Source organism: Falco naumanni, chromosome 2 (assembly GCF_017639655.2).
Source record: "Falco naumanni isolate bFalNau1 chromosome 2, bFalNau1.pat, whole genome shotgun sequence".
NCBI lineage: Eukaryota > Metazoa > Chordata > Aves > Falconiformes > Falconidae > Falco > Falco naumanni.
In genome coordinates, this window is record NC_054055.1 from 71,229,567 (window position 1) to 71,245,765 (window position 16,199).

Consider the following 16,199-nt stretch of genomic DNA (forward strand, 5'->3'; position numbering starts at 1 on the left):
ATGTAAAATTCAGGGAGATTAATAGTGCATAAAGCGCCAGTTTGCATCACAAGTGACACGATCACTTTATGCTAGCATGACTGAGAGGTAATCCCTCCCAGAGCATACAATAACATGACCGCATCTGCTAGCACAAATGCCTGCACTAGTACTGAAATGATGCCATGGGTTTCAGTCACGGAGCTGAAAACATTTTAACCGCATGCACCACACACTGCACTGGCCTAACATCTGGTTGTAAATACTGCTCTTAGGCTGTTTGGAGCATTATGGGAATATACTGAATGTTGACAGAACTGGAGCTTTGGAGGCAACCACAAAACTGGAAGGTCTGAGCTATGCAGGTAGGGCACCAAATTCAGTTGTTCATCTCCCCTTACATCCATGCACAAGCTCATGCCTACTATGGATCCCACTGTGGCTGGCTGTCATTGCAACGCAAGCAGATTTTCCTACAACCAACAAAGATGCTACTTGGGCACATAAGTATATGCTGGGAGTAGAGTTGCCTTTGAGACAATCACACAGAGAATGCAAGGTCTGCTAGTGCCTCCAGCCCCTGCCATCAAGCCTGCTTTTCTCTCTCCCTTAAGACAGTTTCCCTTATGACCTAAGTTTCTGAACGTGGCCCCATTACAGTCAAATAAGACTCATCTTTTAGTCCACGCACTAGAGAACTGCCCTCTATATTGGAAAAATGTGTTTTATAGCATCTTTGTATTGATTTCTAGGGCACTTACTCTTCAGCAAAATCAGTGCTTCTCTCTAAATAGACTCAGAAGGATGAAACATATCAGCTCAATCATAATGACTGTTAGAACAATTTTTTTCTGATTTTAAAAACAAAAGGACAAGTCATGCACATTGTGTTGTAGGAGTTCCTGCCTCAGAGGACATTGCAGAAAAAAGATTTTACAAATGCAGACAAGTATCAAGCCAAGACTACAAAAAGTGGCATCAGCAAGTGTGTTGATCCAGCTGTGATTGCTGGTATTTCCTTTTGAGAGTCACACGCTGGGACAGTGCTGAAGGACAGTTGGGGTGACCATGGAAAAGCATTTGGTTTAACGCAGACATGGTCAACCTTCTTAAAAACACAAACCTCATCCTTCTTTTGAGGCAGAAAGGCAGAAGAGCAGTAAGATCCCTGCTGAAAGGCAGCCCTCTAACGCTTTTCAGCCAACTCTTTGGCCAGAATAAAGCCGACGCTGACCCAGCTATCAGCTCCCAGCACCAGGGAAGGAGCCTGGTGAATGTCAGGGCATGTGCAGACTGCTTTTGCACCTGTGAAACCACTGCTTGCTTCCCCAGCGCTCTCTTGGGAACGAGATTAATTGTTCCTATTTCAGACTTTAAATATTAAATCTTGTTTCAAAAAACATTTTTTTTTAACTAAGCATGGAGGCCTGTAGGCTACAGCTACATACAGTCACGTTAATTACCCTTGATGCACCACAGGGGCCTGGCTAGTGGGGGATCGCGCTTCATTATTCACATCTACATTCACGCCTCACTTCTTTGCCAAGTTGTATCTTTATCTGCACAATTCCTAAATATTTGCTTCATGCATTGGGATCCACTGTTACAACAGCTCCAGCCCCCTCAGACTCACTCTTTACTATCCCATGGATAAGAGGTGGAGAAGGAGGAGGAGAACTGGGGAAAGAGCCAGGGGAGATCCCTAGAGGAAACAGGGATTTTCCCCACCCTTAATGCAACTAGGGAGGAGAGGAGCAGTCACCTTGCAGCTGGAAAAGCTTAAGCAGCAGTAAGCCTGCTTTCTGCACCCTGTCACCTTTACAGCAGCAGCTGTGTCATTTTTTTAAGGCTCTGACAGACAAGTAGATGGGGCAGGCAATCCTCTTCAGTGCCCTGATAGTCCGCTATTCATGTGTCTGCTAGCTTCATTTGTGCCTTGAGCTGAACTTACTTCCTCTCTATGCAAACTACAAGAGGTAAACTATGAGATTAATGATCAAAATTAATACCAGCAGCCTGTACGCAATGAACTCTGGATAAATACTGGGGTTTCTCGTGTGCTGATACTGCTGTCTCACTTTCAAGTTGACAAATGGTACCGTAAGATTGTCAGGACACGGGACATTGAAAAGCACTTAGCACAAGAGCCATTTCACTCTTCAATGCCACTAGCAAAACCATCCTTTTTCTTCTGCACACACTGTCTCCAGCTTTTATGTCACTCTACTGATACAGCTATTCCCTTGAACTCCTACTGGTGTTTTATCTGTAAGCATGCAGAAAGGATAAATATTGATTTTCAGCAGCTGTATCCCTCTAATCTTCTCACAACCTACAGTCATTAAGATTAACTCCTCTACAGTGTCTAGCATGGAGAGGCTCACAGTGTGTTAAAACTATGGCATTTACGCTCCCTGGAATGAAAACTACTTTATCATTTGACACTGCAGCAGCTTCCTAACTTTGGCCACAATTCTTAAAACTGTAGATAAGAATATGCACACAGTACTATTCAAGATCCTTCAGCAAAAGGTGTTATTTTACAAGCTTGCAGCCCGTAATTACTAATTTGCATCAAAGAGGTATGCTTCAGGGTCACTAGATTTCTAAAGTTTGCAATTTTAGAACAGGAAAAGCATGAACTTTCACATAGACTGCAGCTATTATGCTACTATTATTAAACATTTAGGATCAAGAAATACGTATGAAGTGAGACAGCACATTTCCTGAAAGGCAAATTACACAACTTATCAAGTTGTGAACTGCTCTTTCTGTTACCCCCAAATCGGGATTTCAGGCACTATGGAGGAGCTTATTCATATAAGCTATGGAGGAGGCCAGATGACAGACTGTTTGCTAAGGAACAAGCATGAGATCTGGATGACTAAAGTAAGTCACCCAAACACCTGCCTCAATCAAATGACACTCTTGGTAGATAGCCAGTCGATTCTCATGTAACTGCTAAATAGAGGGCTTTCCAATTCCAGTTCCCTCCTTTGTGCAGTAAAGGTGAGGTCATGCACCATCACTGTACACCTTCACTGTTAGTTGGGAAATGTCCCCACCATCATTAGTTAGATCTATTCTACTTAATTCTCTGCTTATATGACTTTATAAAAAGTTCTCCAATAGCTAGCCATAAACCGCAGTAATCTAACCACAAAATTAAAAACACAAGGACAGAAAGCCTATCATTCATTTAACATTTCAGGCATATATTAACAACATTGAATTTTATATTTGTACACACAGGAATCCTCCTTTAAGTACCAGTGTCACTTCTGTCATTCATACCAGACAAGGTAAGAATTAAGCTTATATTTCATACACAAAATCTTAACTTAGGAGTTGAATTATTTATTTTTTTAAAATATAAATCAAACCAGCAAACCTTAGGACTTAATTTCTTTCAGCTCCACAGGTTTCAGACGTCGTTTAATGACAAGCTCTCCCTTGACTGTAAGAAAGGTGTCTGACATTTCCTCTTCTGTTGGCAACCCGTGAGGTAGTTTCAGTGGCTGTATTCTACAGGCAAAAGAGTTTGCTTAGTAAAGTCCTATGACTAGAAGAGAGTTACATTAAATGTTCCAAATTAAACAAATAGTTAACAAACCTTATCAGATGTTTAACAACTTTCAGTTTGGAATTCACAGAAGGGATATTTTTGTGCAGTCTTGGCTGATGTGCCTATATAAAGGATAGAACAGGTTTTACAAACGCACTGCCACGAAATGCAAACCCCAAATCTCTGTTCACTGATCTTTTCACACTACCAGCAAAAATAGAAATTGCATTTGCAAACAAAAAATTTAGAGAAATGTCTCGCATCAAAAACATACTTTAAAATATGAAATAAAAACTAGATCAAACTCAATTCCAGTAAAACGAAAAATTCAGCTTTATTCCCATTACATTATCATTATATTCAAATTTCTTCCAACTGTTAAAAATACTATAAATACAGGAGTTTAGGGGTAAGACTCCTTGCTTCAGTTAGACCTTAAAGTGATCAAGCATACAATTTTTTTTTTCTGTAATGTAACGCTGACTACATGAATCTTTGCACAATGTGGAGTTGGCCTAAAAAATTTGTATAAACACACCTTTGACACAAACGCTTAAAGAGTCTTGGATTTGGAAGCCTTTTCATTATCAATAGAGTCTTATTTGCCTACCTGCAATGTCTGAATAATATGACCCACAGAGAAAACTGAATTCGAAGTATTTACAAATCTATTTTTGTTATTTTAGCAGAATTCTCAAGGTAAATCTCTCCTCAGGCATGCTGAACAATTCCATACAGTGATATTCTGAATTCCCACTAATAAGGCATTTGCCATTAATGTTTCTTCCAGCTCTTAAACACATCATTGATTTCCAAATTACATTTATAGTAGCTGTAAAGCAATCCAAGTTTTCTGACTGCAAAACTGAGGTCCTTAAAAAAAAAATCAAACACCACATCACCTTAATTCTACCCTACGTTTCTACATTTCTGAGTGCACAAGAAGGACAAAAACCAACAATCATACTTGAACCAGTCCAAGATCATGTATTATCTTCTTTTCCCAATATGGGCGACCAATCACACTTTTTATTCTAGTAACAATGTGGATCTTGTGGGGCTGCTCAGGGTCACCTCCATACTTTTCATGATCTCCAGGCCGCGGCTGAAATACCTAGAAGAAGTAGTTCACAAAAACAGAGGGTTTTTTCCTAAATAGCCAAATTATTACTATTATAATTAACAAAATAACTTTTAAAACATACATAAACCTTGGTAAAAATCCTTACATGTTTACCTTTCTTTTCAGAAGGTCAAAGCATCAGCAAGTGACCTCATATTTTACTTTTGTAACTCTATGTCAAACATTTTTATAATGGTTTGCTGATGGATACATTAACTCTTCAGTTTGGACATACAACTGCATAGAAATACATGGACAACACTCTATACCAGCCTAGCACTTCATTCCCATGCATCTCACTGAAGAGCCTCTGCATGGCAAGTTTTTCCACAGGCTTTAAGAATGATTTGAAGGAAAAGAGTCAACTGACCCTAGACAGTACCTTGCAAAAAGATAAGATAAAAATTTACATGTAAAAATGTAAAATGTAAGTCAAGCTTCCTATCACTTTGGTTTAGTTGTTTACTGAGTAGACTGTTTCACCTGGAAGGGACCTACAACAGTCATCTAGCCCAACTGCCTGACCAATTCAGGACTGACCAAAAGTCAAAGCATGTTGTTAAGGGTATTGTTCAAATGCCTCTTAAACACTGACAGGCTTGGGGCATCGACCACCTCCCCAGGAAGCCTGTTCCAGTGTTTGACCACCCTCTTGGTAAAGAAATGCTCCCTGCTGTCAAGTCTGAACCTCCCCTGGCACAGCTTTGAGCCATTCCCACGTGTCCTGTCACTGGATCCCAGGGAGAAGAGCTCAGCACCTCCCTCTCCACGTCCCCTCCTCAGGAAGCTGTAGAGAGCGATGAGGTCGCCCCTCAGCCACCTTCTCTCCAGACTAGACCAGCCCAGAGTCCCTAGCCACTCCTCACAGGACATGCCTTCCAGCCCTTTCACCAGCTTTCTTTCCCTCCTCTGGACACATTCAAGGACCTTCACATCCTTCTTAACTCGTGGGGCCCAGAACCGCCCACAGCGCTCCAGGTGAGGCCGCACCAAGGCTGAACACAGTGGTACCATCACCTCTTCTGGCCGGCTGGTTGTGCCGTGTTCGGGGCACGGGCTGCCCTGGTGGCTGCCAGGGCCACTGCTGACCTGCATTGAGCCTGCTGCCGACCAGCACCCACAGATCCCTTTCTGCAGGGCTGCTCTCCAGCCACTCCTCTCCCAGTTTATACTTGTGCCTGGCATTAATCTGTCCCAGGTGCAGAAACTGGTTATTGTTAAATTTCATGCCACTGATGATCGCCCAATGCTCCAATGCAGATCCCTCTGCCAGGCATTCTGTACAATGAAAGAGTCGACAGCACCTCCCAGCTTAGTATCATCACCAAACTGGCTAATGGTGCATTCAACTCCTGCATCCAGATTACTGATAAAAATACTGAACAGAACTGGCCCTTGGATTGAGCCCTGAGGAATACCACTGGTGACCTGTTGCCAGTCAGATGTAGCCCCATTCACCACAGCCCTTTAAGCCCTGCCATTCAGCTAGTTTTCCACCTAGCACACCACGAGCCTGCTCATCCCACTCACTGTCTCTAGAAAGCTGTCACGCCACAGAATTAAGCAGGCTAATAGCTATTTTTCAGTTTCTTAGTTACTGAAACACATACCGAGTCTGGAATTCTTGACTTAGTAAAGAGACCACGAACCCACGCTGTGGACACCATCCCCTCCATCCTCTTCCCCAGCATCTGCAAAGAGAGCAGGACACAACTTGTCTGCATTTTCCTTACAGTTCATAATACTTGAAAATAGAGTACAGGGCCACTTCAACTCAGACTGGGCGAGCACAGGGACTGTGATAATTACTGCGTTTATTGCATCTCTCGGCGGAAGAACAGACCGTGCTGACAACCGGGTATGCACCGGCTCCTCGGCCTCCCCAAGGCCACGCTTTTCTCTCCGAGGAGGCTCTGAGGAGGCCCCGACCAGGCCCCGCGGCGGCGGCGCCCCGAGGGGGGCGAAGGCCGCAGCAGCCTAAGGCCTGGCCCCGCTCACCGCCCTCAGCAGCGGCGGGACACTGCCCCGGGCCGTTCCCCGCCGCCTCGCGGGAAGGCCCCCAGCCGCCGCAGCGCGCACGGCCAGAGGCAGCGCCGCGCCGCCCCCAAATCAAACCCCGGCCCCAGCTCGGGTCGCACCTTCCAAACGGCTGCGTGCCGCAGGCCCGCGGGACTCGCCATGGCGGTGCGCAGCCTTCCGGCCGGGCACCAACACCACGGCGCTTCAGTTCCGCGCCGGCGGAAGGGCAGCGGTGAGGCACAGTCCACCGCCGCGCCGCCGCTTCGGTGTCTATTTCCCCGGCGGCGGGTGAGGCAGCGCGCGTGCGCAGCTCCTCCCCCCCCGCCCCGCCCCGCGCCGCCCGGCCCCGCCCTGCCCCGCGCCGCTGCCGGTCCCCGCCGCGGCGCCCATGTCGCGGGCGGGGGGCGATGGCACCGCTGCGCTGGAGCGGGCCGGGGCGGAGACGGTGAAGCGGGCGGTGGAGCTGGACCTGGCCTCTCGGTTCCAGGAGTCGCTGGTGTGCTACCAGGAGGGCATCGACCTCCTGCTGCAGGTGGTGAAAGGTACCGGGAGCCGCGGCGGCGGCCGGGCGAGGGGCGGGGCGGCGGCCGTTCACTGCAGCCGCTGAGGCGGGTGGTGCTTAAACGCCGCCCCGGCCCGGTCGGGGGCCGCCGGCCGGGGGTGGGTTTGAGGAGGCGCGGCCGTGCTGGGCACTGGTCCCCTGCCGTCTCACGGGGAGGGAGGGGAGCTGGCGGGGGCTCCCCCCGCGCCCCCCGACCCGGCCCGGCCAAAGCTGGCCTGTGCGCTTCCCGTTCACAGCCACCAAGGATGAGGCGAAAAAGCACCGTTACCGGCAGAAAATATCCGAGTACATGACCAGAGCAGAAGACATTAAAAAGCACATTGAAAAAGAGAAACAAGGTACAGAGCTGCAATGGACCCGTTCGCGTTTAAATCCCTGTTGTTATGCGAGTGTTTTCAGGGTAAGGTGGTTAACACACGGATTATGTCACGATTTTTACTGAAAAGGAGACTTTTTTTCTTTTTTTTTTCTTTTGTCAGATGGCAAATACCATAAGCAAATCAGAATAGAGGAAAATGCAACAGGTTTCGGCTATGAAAAGCTTTTCCAAGAGTACCTTACTGAGATTGTTTCTGAAGTGTGGGTGGAGGATCCATACATCAGGAATGTTCATCAGGTTAGTAGGTACTTGGTGTAACTGATACAGATGTAACTACGCAAAAAAAGGCAAGTTACTAAATTAAAATTTTTACAGTTGTATAACTTCCTGCGATTCTGCGAGATGCTAGTTAAGGGGCCGTGCAAAGTGAAAACAATCCACCTCCTCACTTCCTATGATGAAGTAAGTGTCCAGATTTTGGTTTCTGTTTCCTTGTACTTCAGTGATACCACATGCAAATATATATATATATATATATATATATAAAGTATTTGTTTGTAAGTACAGATTTGTTTTTCCTTAACGGTACTTTTTAGACTGAGGCTCTGATGCCTTCAGCAGAAAACACAGATTAAAAGAAAAATAGAAATGTGATAATTGAACATGTAAGTAGTTTTATAAGTTCAGAGTTATCAGAAAACTCTTTAAGAAACTCTTGGTAAGCAGTATCTTAAATTAAAAAGATACTTTTATGAAAGTTTTGTTGTGGAAAATGTCAGAAACAAAGCATCTGTTGCGATATGGTTTTTTTCAGCTGTATATAGTTGTCATTTTAGAGGCTTTGATGAGCTAAAATATCTCAAACTATCACTGTATTTATTTTGGCTCAAATAGTAATTTGTGTCTGGTTCCAAAGGGCTGAGAGTGAGCTCGTCGTCCATGTCCCTTAGCAAGTGTAGCTGTAGTCTGTCTGCTTTTTATCCTGTATTTGAAACTGTGAATCTGGCTTCATCCAAGTTGCTTTCTGTTGGTTGAAGTTGTTACTAAAAAGGTTTTGTTGGTAACTTTAGGAAGAGGTGACCAGATGTAGAATATGTCATTAAAAAAAAACCATGTTATTTTTACTTTTAACAGGGTAGCGGGAAGAGTCAGCAAATAAGTGGCTTGGAAGAAATACAACAGTCACTGAGGAATTATGGAGTAACACTGAATATTGCATTTTCACCTTCAATACATGATCGAGAAATTAGGTGGGTGATAGAAAAATTCAGTGAATGCCAGTTATTTGAAATCAAACTACTTCACCCTAACTTTTGAGACAATTTCTAATTGCAGCTGTGGTTAACGAAGTGGAAGGCAATAGCCCTCGCTGGATAAAATCAGCCCTCCATAGTTTTGTGTATTTTAACTGTGAACATAATAGTAGATGTCTCTTTATACAGAATAGTGTCTTCCATGGTTCATACAGGTGTCAGTGATACTAGGAAATAATTGTCATTGAAACAGGGAGCTTGTGCATCATGTGGATATAACTGTTTTTTTATTGAACATACTGATAGTATTCAAATTTGTGAATTTTTAAAACAGATTCAACAATGGATGGATGATTAAGATTGGAAGGGGTCTTAATTATTTTAAGAAACCGCAGGTAAGAATGCTTTGACCTCTTTAACTTATACTGCAGAAGAGCTCATTCTATGTTCACTGTGTCAATTCTGTTAATTTCTGCAGGGTCGTTTCAGCATTGGATACTGTGACTTTGACTTGCGACCTTGTCATGAAACAACAGTGGATGTCTTTCATACTAAACATACAAAGAAAATGTGAGCAGATACGACTGCTTTAAACTACTGGTTTTATAAGCATAAAAATGTAAGAGTGGAAGATACTATTTCCAGTCTGCCGCCAGCTGTCTACCCTCAGAACCAAGTATTCTAAGTACTTAGTCCAGCACAGCTTTTATAATCTATAGGTTTAAGAATATTTGAGACTTTTCAGTCTGAGAAAACACAACTGTACAATTCCTTCACTGTACTTCTCCCATAATCTTAATTAATACAATCCATGTCTAAATTTGATCTTCATGTCATAACTGACCCTTGATACTGTCTCTCAAAGGCCTCTTTACTGTCATTTCTCTTTTTACTATTAATTTTTCCTTGAGCAGATTCTGGGGTTTATTTCTCTAATTGACCACCTCACAAACACTTGAAGCTAGGCTGCCACATGTCCTCTTTTATAAGCAGCCTTATTTATTTCCCATAATTCCGGTATTCTAATCATGACTCCTGTTCAGCTGTGTTTTGATCAATCCTGTAATACCTGATTTCACAGACTTTACTAGTAACCCCAAACCTAACATTCCATTTTCCAAGCTCCTTGCATGCAAACATTGTTCACTATGTAGACATTTTAGGGCCATCTTATGTGTCTCTGCATGATGGATTTTGAACCAGAAAGGATGTGAACAGTTGTGTTCTTTTCCCTGTCACTCTATGTGTTCTTTTATTCCATGACGTACAGTCATACACTTGATTTCCATCCTTTGCATTAGGTGTGGAAAGGGTGTATGATCCTCTCCCAGTCTTTTTCCCTGACTTGCAAATCTAATGTTCTTCCAGTTAGTCATGCCAGTCTCAACTGCAGTGAGCTATCTCCCTGCTACTAAGGTAGTCCCTTAAAAAAATAAAATTATTCCAGGGGACAAATACCTTGAAGCTTTCATGTTAATAACGATTTTAAGCAATATGCTAACTGGAAAACAACCCAGTCTTTTCTTGTCTTTCCTTCATCCTTTGGAAACCAGAAGGTATCACCTGAGCTGCTGCTTCTTTTTCTTATACAAGATTGCTTTGTCAGCAAGAATCTGGCAAAGTCCTATACTCTCACATGAAGAACAGGCAGTGGCTTCTTTTGCGGGTCCCATCAAAATCTTTTTCAACCTCAGGACTGATAGGTGCCTTATGCTTTCTGGATCTTGTGGTACAATATGCTCCTGTATTCTGGTAGCATGTTCATTGCTAGAAATTTTTCTCTCTCTTCTGATTCTTTTTCCTGAATGGCTGGTGTATTCCATTTTTTTTTTTTTTTTTTTTTTTGCTTTATTCTTTCACCTTCTGTCATCTAATGCTGCATTCCACAGCTACCAAGAAGAAACAGAGCTGGTCTTTGCCTTGTTCTCTGAATCGCAGTTTGCTAGGGGTCTGCCTTCTTTATCCTTTTGCATAATAATGTCTCAGCTTTTCAGTGCTACATCAGCAGAAAGAATAATAAATGTGCCACAGGAACTGCATGCTACCAGTTGAAACATTCAATAGTAACCCCCTTATTGCTGATGTGGTACTAGGTTTCTGGTCACTGTTGTCAATTTTATTCAGTTGTGTACAATACATGCCTTTTTTAATGGGAATAAAGGTTATTTTTTATTATTTGTAGTTTCAGTCATCTGTGTAACGACTTCTCTGCGCTACGTCGGGTAATTCAAGGAAGCTGGGTAATGCCTTATAGATCAGCCATGTTTGGAAGAAGGTTCACTGTAAATACAGTAAGCTTCCCAAATGTGAAGATTTATATCTTTTAACCCTAGTCCAGCAATTTCAAACATACAGGGGTGTCATGTTAAGAAGAGGGGTTTCCTTGAACCCTTTATATTTGATCAGCCTGTCAGTTTCCCAAGAAAGACAAGACCCTTGTGCCTGACCAGCCTGTCTGCTACCTGTGTTCTGACAGCTCGCCGTATCAGAGGGTGATTCGACTAACCTACTCGGGGACTCCCGCTGACAGCATCACTGAGTCAAATCCCATACAACCAGTCAAGTCTCCAGAGACTTACACAAAATGAACTTCAGCTGAAGATTTTTATTATACAAAACATAAGTTTGTCACAGTAAGGTTCGAAGATTGCCTGTGATAATACACTGACTGAAAAACAAGCTTAAAAAAATACACTTAATAATAACTAACATGAGTTAGTCCTAGAATAAAGTTCTTACCCAACAGGCATCCCTATGGGGGAGAAGACAGGTTCAGCCCATTGAGTGATGCCAGAAGTTATGATGGAGCCTTCCCTAACTTCTCCCCTCAGTTGTCCATTTTTATACTTTCTAGTACATTGCGTATTCGTTATCATACAGAGGATTGGTTAAAAGTTTCTCACTTCCAATGTAAATTAGTATGCGTCCTCAGGTAGCACTACTGAAGTTTTTCCATTAACTACGCATGCTCTCCAACCAGGTTTTGCTTTTTCAGGGGGGCGCTATTTGAGTTGGAGGTCACAATTTCCCATTACCACAATTACCTTTGTCTTACTTTCAACTAAGTTTTTGTTAACGTATGGGGGTCATGACACCTTATCGGCTTGTCAGCCAGAACTTACAGCTTTAGAGGGTGGGTCAGCTTGACCTAACCTTGTGACACTAAATCAAAGTGTGGTATGCCAGGAGTTTAGATAAATTTAAATAAATTTCCCTTTAGATTTATTTCAGTCCAGGACCAGTCCATTTTCTTTAGATTTAGGTGGAGCTTGAGTGACTCTAGTCATACATACTTTTGTTACTGATTGGTATCATTGTACCCAGCGAGATGTAGTAGTACTTTGGAGGCAAGCAACTTTGGGATGGAGGTGTGCATTACTATTGCAATGAGATTATTTCATCTGAGGAAAGTAATTTTGCCACAATGGTCCGCTTAGCAGCAGACATCATCTCATATGTTCTTTATGTGACAACTGCTATGCAGTTTATCAGATCATCAGGTCCCCTTTCCTGCAGGGAGTAAACGGAGCCTGGCCACAGTGTCTCCACTCCGTTCCACTCTCTTACTCCCATTGGCATGTGCTGAGATGGCAGGGCGTGTAGCTTAGGGAGCTTTGGTAAAGTAGATTCCTGTGCATGCCAACCATTCTGAAAGCAAGAGCTGTATTTGTCCCAGCTTTAGCTAATTCTCTGCTGCGCGCCGCCCCCCCCCCCCCCCCCCCCCCCCCCCAAGGGGGGAATTTTCCCACAAGGGGCAAAAGAAAAAAACACCTTAATACTTCAGATCAACTTTTTAGTACTTAATTGGAAATTAAAATACAAATCTTTACGCTTTCTGCATCTTACAATACAATATGCCGCTGTTCCAGTGGTAAGCCCCTATGATGTGGTCCTTTACAAATACCACAAGAGGCAAGCATGGTCTTCCCTTGCTTGCCTGTTCATTGCTAGAACTTTTTCTCTGTTTTCTAATTAGACTATTACTCAATAGCCGAGACCAGATTTCCTTGCAGATCCCATGGATATGCAGTACTGTGCAAGGGAGAAGTAAACCTTTAGTGATATACCAGTTAACGCTGCACTGCAGTTTTTACTTATAAGCCCTTTATCTCTGAATATCAGTTCCTTTCACTGTCAGTAGGAACGCCACGTATGAAGAGGAATGGGCATCAAAGAGTTGGGAAAAAAAAATTTTTAGAGAAGTCTACAAGCAGAGTTCTGCGATCATTTTACTGACTTTAGGCTATGTTTTTCTGTGGTGCCACTCACACTTAGGTAGTCAGGTCATCACCTGGACTGCGCACCGAGGACTGTCCCTCTTGGCATCATCTGTAAAGATGAGCTTAAGCCACCTTCCCTGCTGGAGCTAGCTGAGTGTCATTCAGTCTACAGCAGGGCTCCTCAAACTTCTTAAACAGGGGGCTGGCACATGGATGAAGCGGCAGGCAGTCATCTGCGGCTGCTTGGTTTCCCCCCCCAACCCCTGGTGGGGGGGTGTGTGTGTCTGTAAATACCGGGGGCCAGACTGAGGACCCTGGGGGGCCGTTTCCAGCCCACGGGCCGTAGTTTGAGGACCCCTGGACTCTACAGTGTGAGTGCCAGTCCTAGCTGAGGGCTGGGTGCACCCCCAGTCACTGCGCTCCTTAACTAAAGGTAAGTCCCTTCTGCCACGTAATTTCTTTCTACTGAGTGCAGATCAGCCAAACATCTGTTAAAGCTGACAGTGTGGAAGTAACATGTAACACCTCATAGGCCTTTGCAGGCCTCACTTGTTAAGAAATATTTGCAGCTAACAGTCTCTTCTGGTCAGCATGATTTAATTAACAAAGGAAGTATTCATAAAAGAATATACTGCCTAAGGCTTCCCAATCTGTCTAGAGCCTCCTTACTGAAGAATTTCAGTCGCTGCTGTTACCACATCCTGCTTATCTGACAGCCTGGTGAAGAACAAATCGTATAACCTATATAGTATATATACAGTATATAAACTGTAACTGCCTCGCTTGGGCACAGCTCGTATCAGCAGAAGCTGCCTGCCTTCTGTGTTTTCTCCTATAGCACTAAACTGCTGCTGTTCTGACCTGATTAAAATTGCATTCCAGTTATTCTGCAACAGAATTTGGTGCTGTGACTTGGATTCATATGTCCTGCTTCACCTGGGATGACCGCAGACTGATCTCTGTCGAAAATCCCTCGGTGCCGCTCAGAAAGGTAAGGGATCTTTTGAAATCCCTACTGGAGTTTCAGCTGAGGGTTGTGTGTATGGACAACAAGGACACTGGAAGCCAGAATGTCCTTATGGACCTAACTGTAAGTCTTTTCAGTCCAGCAGGATTCAGTCACCCTAACCTTCCCCCCAACTCTTCCTTCATGCCATAGCCTCAGAAACATGATTAGGACAGCCATATGACTAACCAAATGACATAAACATCATTACTCCTTTACTTTCTTTAGGCCAGGCTGGTCCTTATTCATCTTGCCCTATTAACAGCAAGATTGTTTGTTGCCTAACTGATACTGCTGTTTCTCAGTCCACTTTATGTGCCTCTGATTTTCCTGCCAGTTCCTTATCTTCAGTAGTAAATGCTGTTGGTATTTCAGAACAACCCGTATGTCATCCAGTAACAAGCCCCTTTAACTATCTGCCTCATTTCTGGATACCGTGCTTTCCTTTTAAGTCCTACCACGCCGGTTAACCTTCCAGGAGAAGACTGTTAATGTAAATTGGATTGTGCTATATATTGTGCCCTGAACGACATTTACCTTGATGTGCTTGCACCTTGACAGAATGAATTTATGGCTTTTTTTGCTTGATGAACCTCCCACTTCAATTTTAACTAGCTCTACTATTCAAGGGCAGTTTGGTGAAGAAAGAGTTAAATGACAAAGGTATATGAAGTCTGTAACTGCCTCGTTTGGGCAGAGCTCACAGCAGAAGAGTCTCATGGCAGCACTGGGTTCTCTCCTACAGTTATAGCAATAAACTGCTTCTGTTGTGACCTAATCAAAATTGCATTCTGCTTATTCAGCAACAACAGTGAAATGAGCCTTTCTTTCTACTTTATGTTGAGCTATTATTTTTATTTAACATGAAAACTGTCATTTTCAGTTCACTATTACCTTCCATTAGAAAATTTTCTCCTAGGTAGTAACACAAGGAGCCTGATTCTCCTAGATCTGTATTTGCAAGTGTATTTCCTAATGTAGAAGTATTCCCTCTTTCAGCTTAGATACCAGTACCTCTGGCAGTGTTACCAAATTCTATAACTAGAATGTATAAGCTAACTAACAAATACTATACGGACATATGTTTTTGTTTAACAATTTGCACATATTCTTGAAGAAACAGAACGCACACATTATTTGACTCAGGATGTCCCATGCAAAGAACTATGAAGGATGATTAACTGAAGTAATTGCTGTTTAGGACAAGGCGGCCTTGAAGACATTACATCCTGCCAAACTGGCAACACAAGACTCTTGCAAATCAAGATATATCTGATACCTTTTGGACAGATAAAGATGTGTTCTTAAGCTAACTACCTTCATTATAATACTAAAAATTAAATCCCTTACGCCAGATACCCCGACCCACAGAGACCGTTCCCCTTGTGTAGTTAACCAATAAGATTGTGTAACCATTATGTGGATTACCATACGATCAGTGTTAGAAGGTTGGAAGTTAACAAATTAATATCCACGTAATCATGTATAAATCTGACTGTGGAAACTACCAAGGGGTGCTAGTTCATCTAGCACCCAAACTTGCACAACTTTATATTAAAAGCTGTATCTTGTATTCTTAAGACTTTCTTTGATTTTGCACACTGGGCAACGAGACGACAGCACCAGTGACTCCCACTTTAGGCCAGGCAATGCAGGTACAGAGAAGGCACATATGGCCTCTGTCCCAGTTAGATTCTCCTGCCCTCATCACACAACCCCCCACACTGAACTTCCTAATCCCTCCCCTGCTCTTGCACACACGTGAACAGAAGTTCCAGGGTAGAACTGCTAGGCTGATTCACTACACAGCAGCGAGCTTAGCTTACTGCCATGCCTGTACAGTGGAGAAAGAGGATCACCAGCACCCTGCAAGAGCATACTTTCAACCAGAAACCAGGGGGACATCCCTCTCCGTGCAGCTCAGGGGCTGAGACATGCCCTTTGAGCTACTATCCACCAGGAGTGGGACGCAGGCTGGGGGATCCAGTGCAGCAGCAGAGCAGCAGTTTTCCACCTACCCCATCCCATCTGTGTCAGCCATTTGTACCTTCTTTGCTACAAAGCCAGTTTGGGATGCCTCTGCCATTTTCCTTGGTTTAAACAAGGATGTCTGTCCACACGGAGCGACACAGGGCTGCAGCCTATTGCAGCAG

The 16,199-nt window shown here is 43.6% G+C and overlaps 2 protein-coding genes and 1 pseudogene across 3 annotated transcripts; 2 read left to right on the forward strand and 1 right to left on the reverse strand.

Annotated features, from left to right (window-relative positions):
• Nucleotides 1-247: 247 nt before the first annotated feature.
• On the forward strand, nucleotides 248-3,080 carry LOC121083905 (annotated as a pseudogene).
• A 240-nt stretch (nucleotides 3,081-3,320) lies between these two features.
• MRPL30 (mitochondrial ribosomal protein L30) lies at nucleotides 3,321-6,973 on the reverse strand. The gene is made up of 5 exons (XM_040584764.1): nucleotides 6,806-6,973; nucleotides 6,278-6,358; nucleotides 4,512-4,658; nucleotides 3,593-3,666; nucleotides 3,321-3,504 (listed from the first exon to the last, which is right to left on the reverse strand). Exons 1-5 carry the CDS (start codon nucleotides 6,845-6,847, stop codon nucleotides 3,372-3,374), a joined length of 477 nt encoding a protein of 158 aa, XP_040440698.1. The 5' UTR covers nucleotides 6,848-6,973; the 3' UTR covers nucleotides 3,321-3,371.
• A 49-nt stretch (nucleotides 6,974-7,022) lies between these two features.
• On the forward strand, nucleotides 7,023-10,995 carry MITD1 (microtubule interacting and trafficking domain containing 1). Of its 2 annotated transcripts, none has more exons than XM_040584762.1 (7): nucleotides 7,023-7,228; nucleotides 7,485-7,586; nucleotides 7,728-7,864; nucleotides 7,943-8,029; nucleotides 8,702-8,817; nucleotides 9,155-9,215; nucleotides 9,299-10,995. In XM_040584762.1, the coding sequence occupies exons 1-7, from the start codon at nucleotides 7,075-7,077 to the stop codon at nucleotides 9,392-9,394; spliced, it is 753 nt and encodes a 250-aa protein (XP_040440696.1). In that variant the 5' UTR covers nucleotides 7,023-7,074; the 3' UTR covers nucleotides 9,395-10,995. The 2 variants fall into 2 exon arrangements, with proteins under 2 accessions (XP_040440696.1, XP_040440695.1); XM_040584761.1 differs by having other exon boundaries at nucleotides 7,023-7,218.
• The last annotated feature ends 5,204 nt before the right edge of the window (nucleotides 10,996-16,199 follow it).

Coding starts and splice junctions, on each gene's coding strand:
- MRPL30 (XM_040584764.1), bottom strand. CDS start 6,847: ATGGCGAGTCCCGCGGGCCTGCGGCACGCAGCCGTTTGGAAG. Junction 4,659..6,277: donor AGTCAAGAATTCCAGACTCG/GTATGTGTTTCA, acceptor TACTTCTTCTAG/GTATTTCAGCCGCGGCCTGG. Junction 3,667..4,511: donor ATGATCTTGGACTGGTTCAA/GTATGATTGTTG, acceptor TCCTTTATATAG/GCACATCAGCCAAGACTGCA.
- MITD1 (XM_040584762.1), top strand. CDS start 7,075: ATGTCGCGGGCGGGGGGCGATGGCACCGCTGCGCTGGAGCGGGCCGGG. Junction 7,865..7,942: donor ACATCAGGAATGTTCATCAG/GTTAGTAGGTAC, acceptor AAATTTTTACAG/TTGTATAACTTCCTGCGATT. Junction 8,818..9,154: donor ATACATGATCGAGAAATTAG/GTGGGTGATAGA, acceptor TTTTTAAAACAG/ATTCAACAATGGATGGATGA.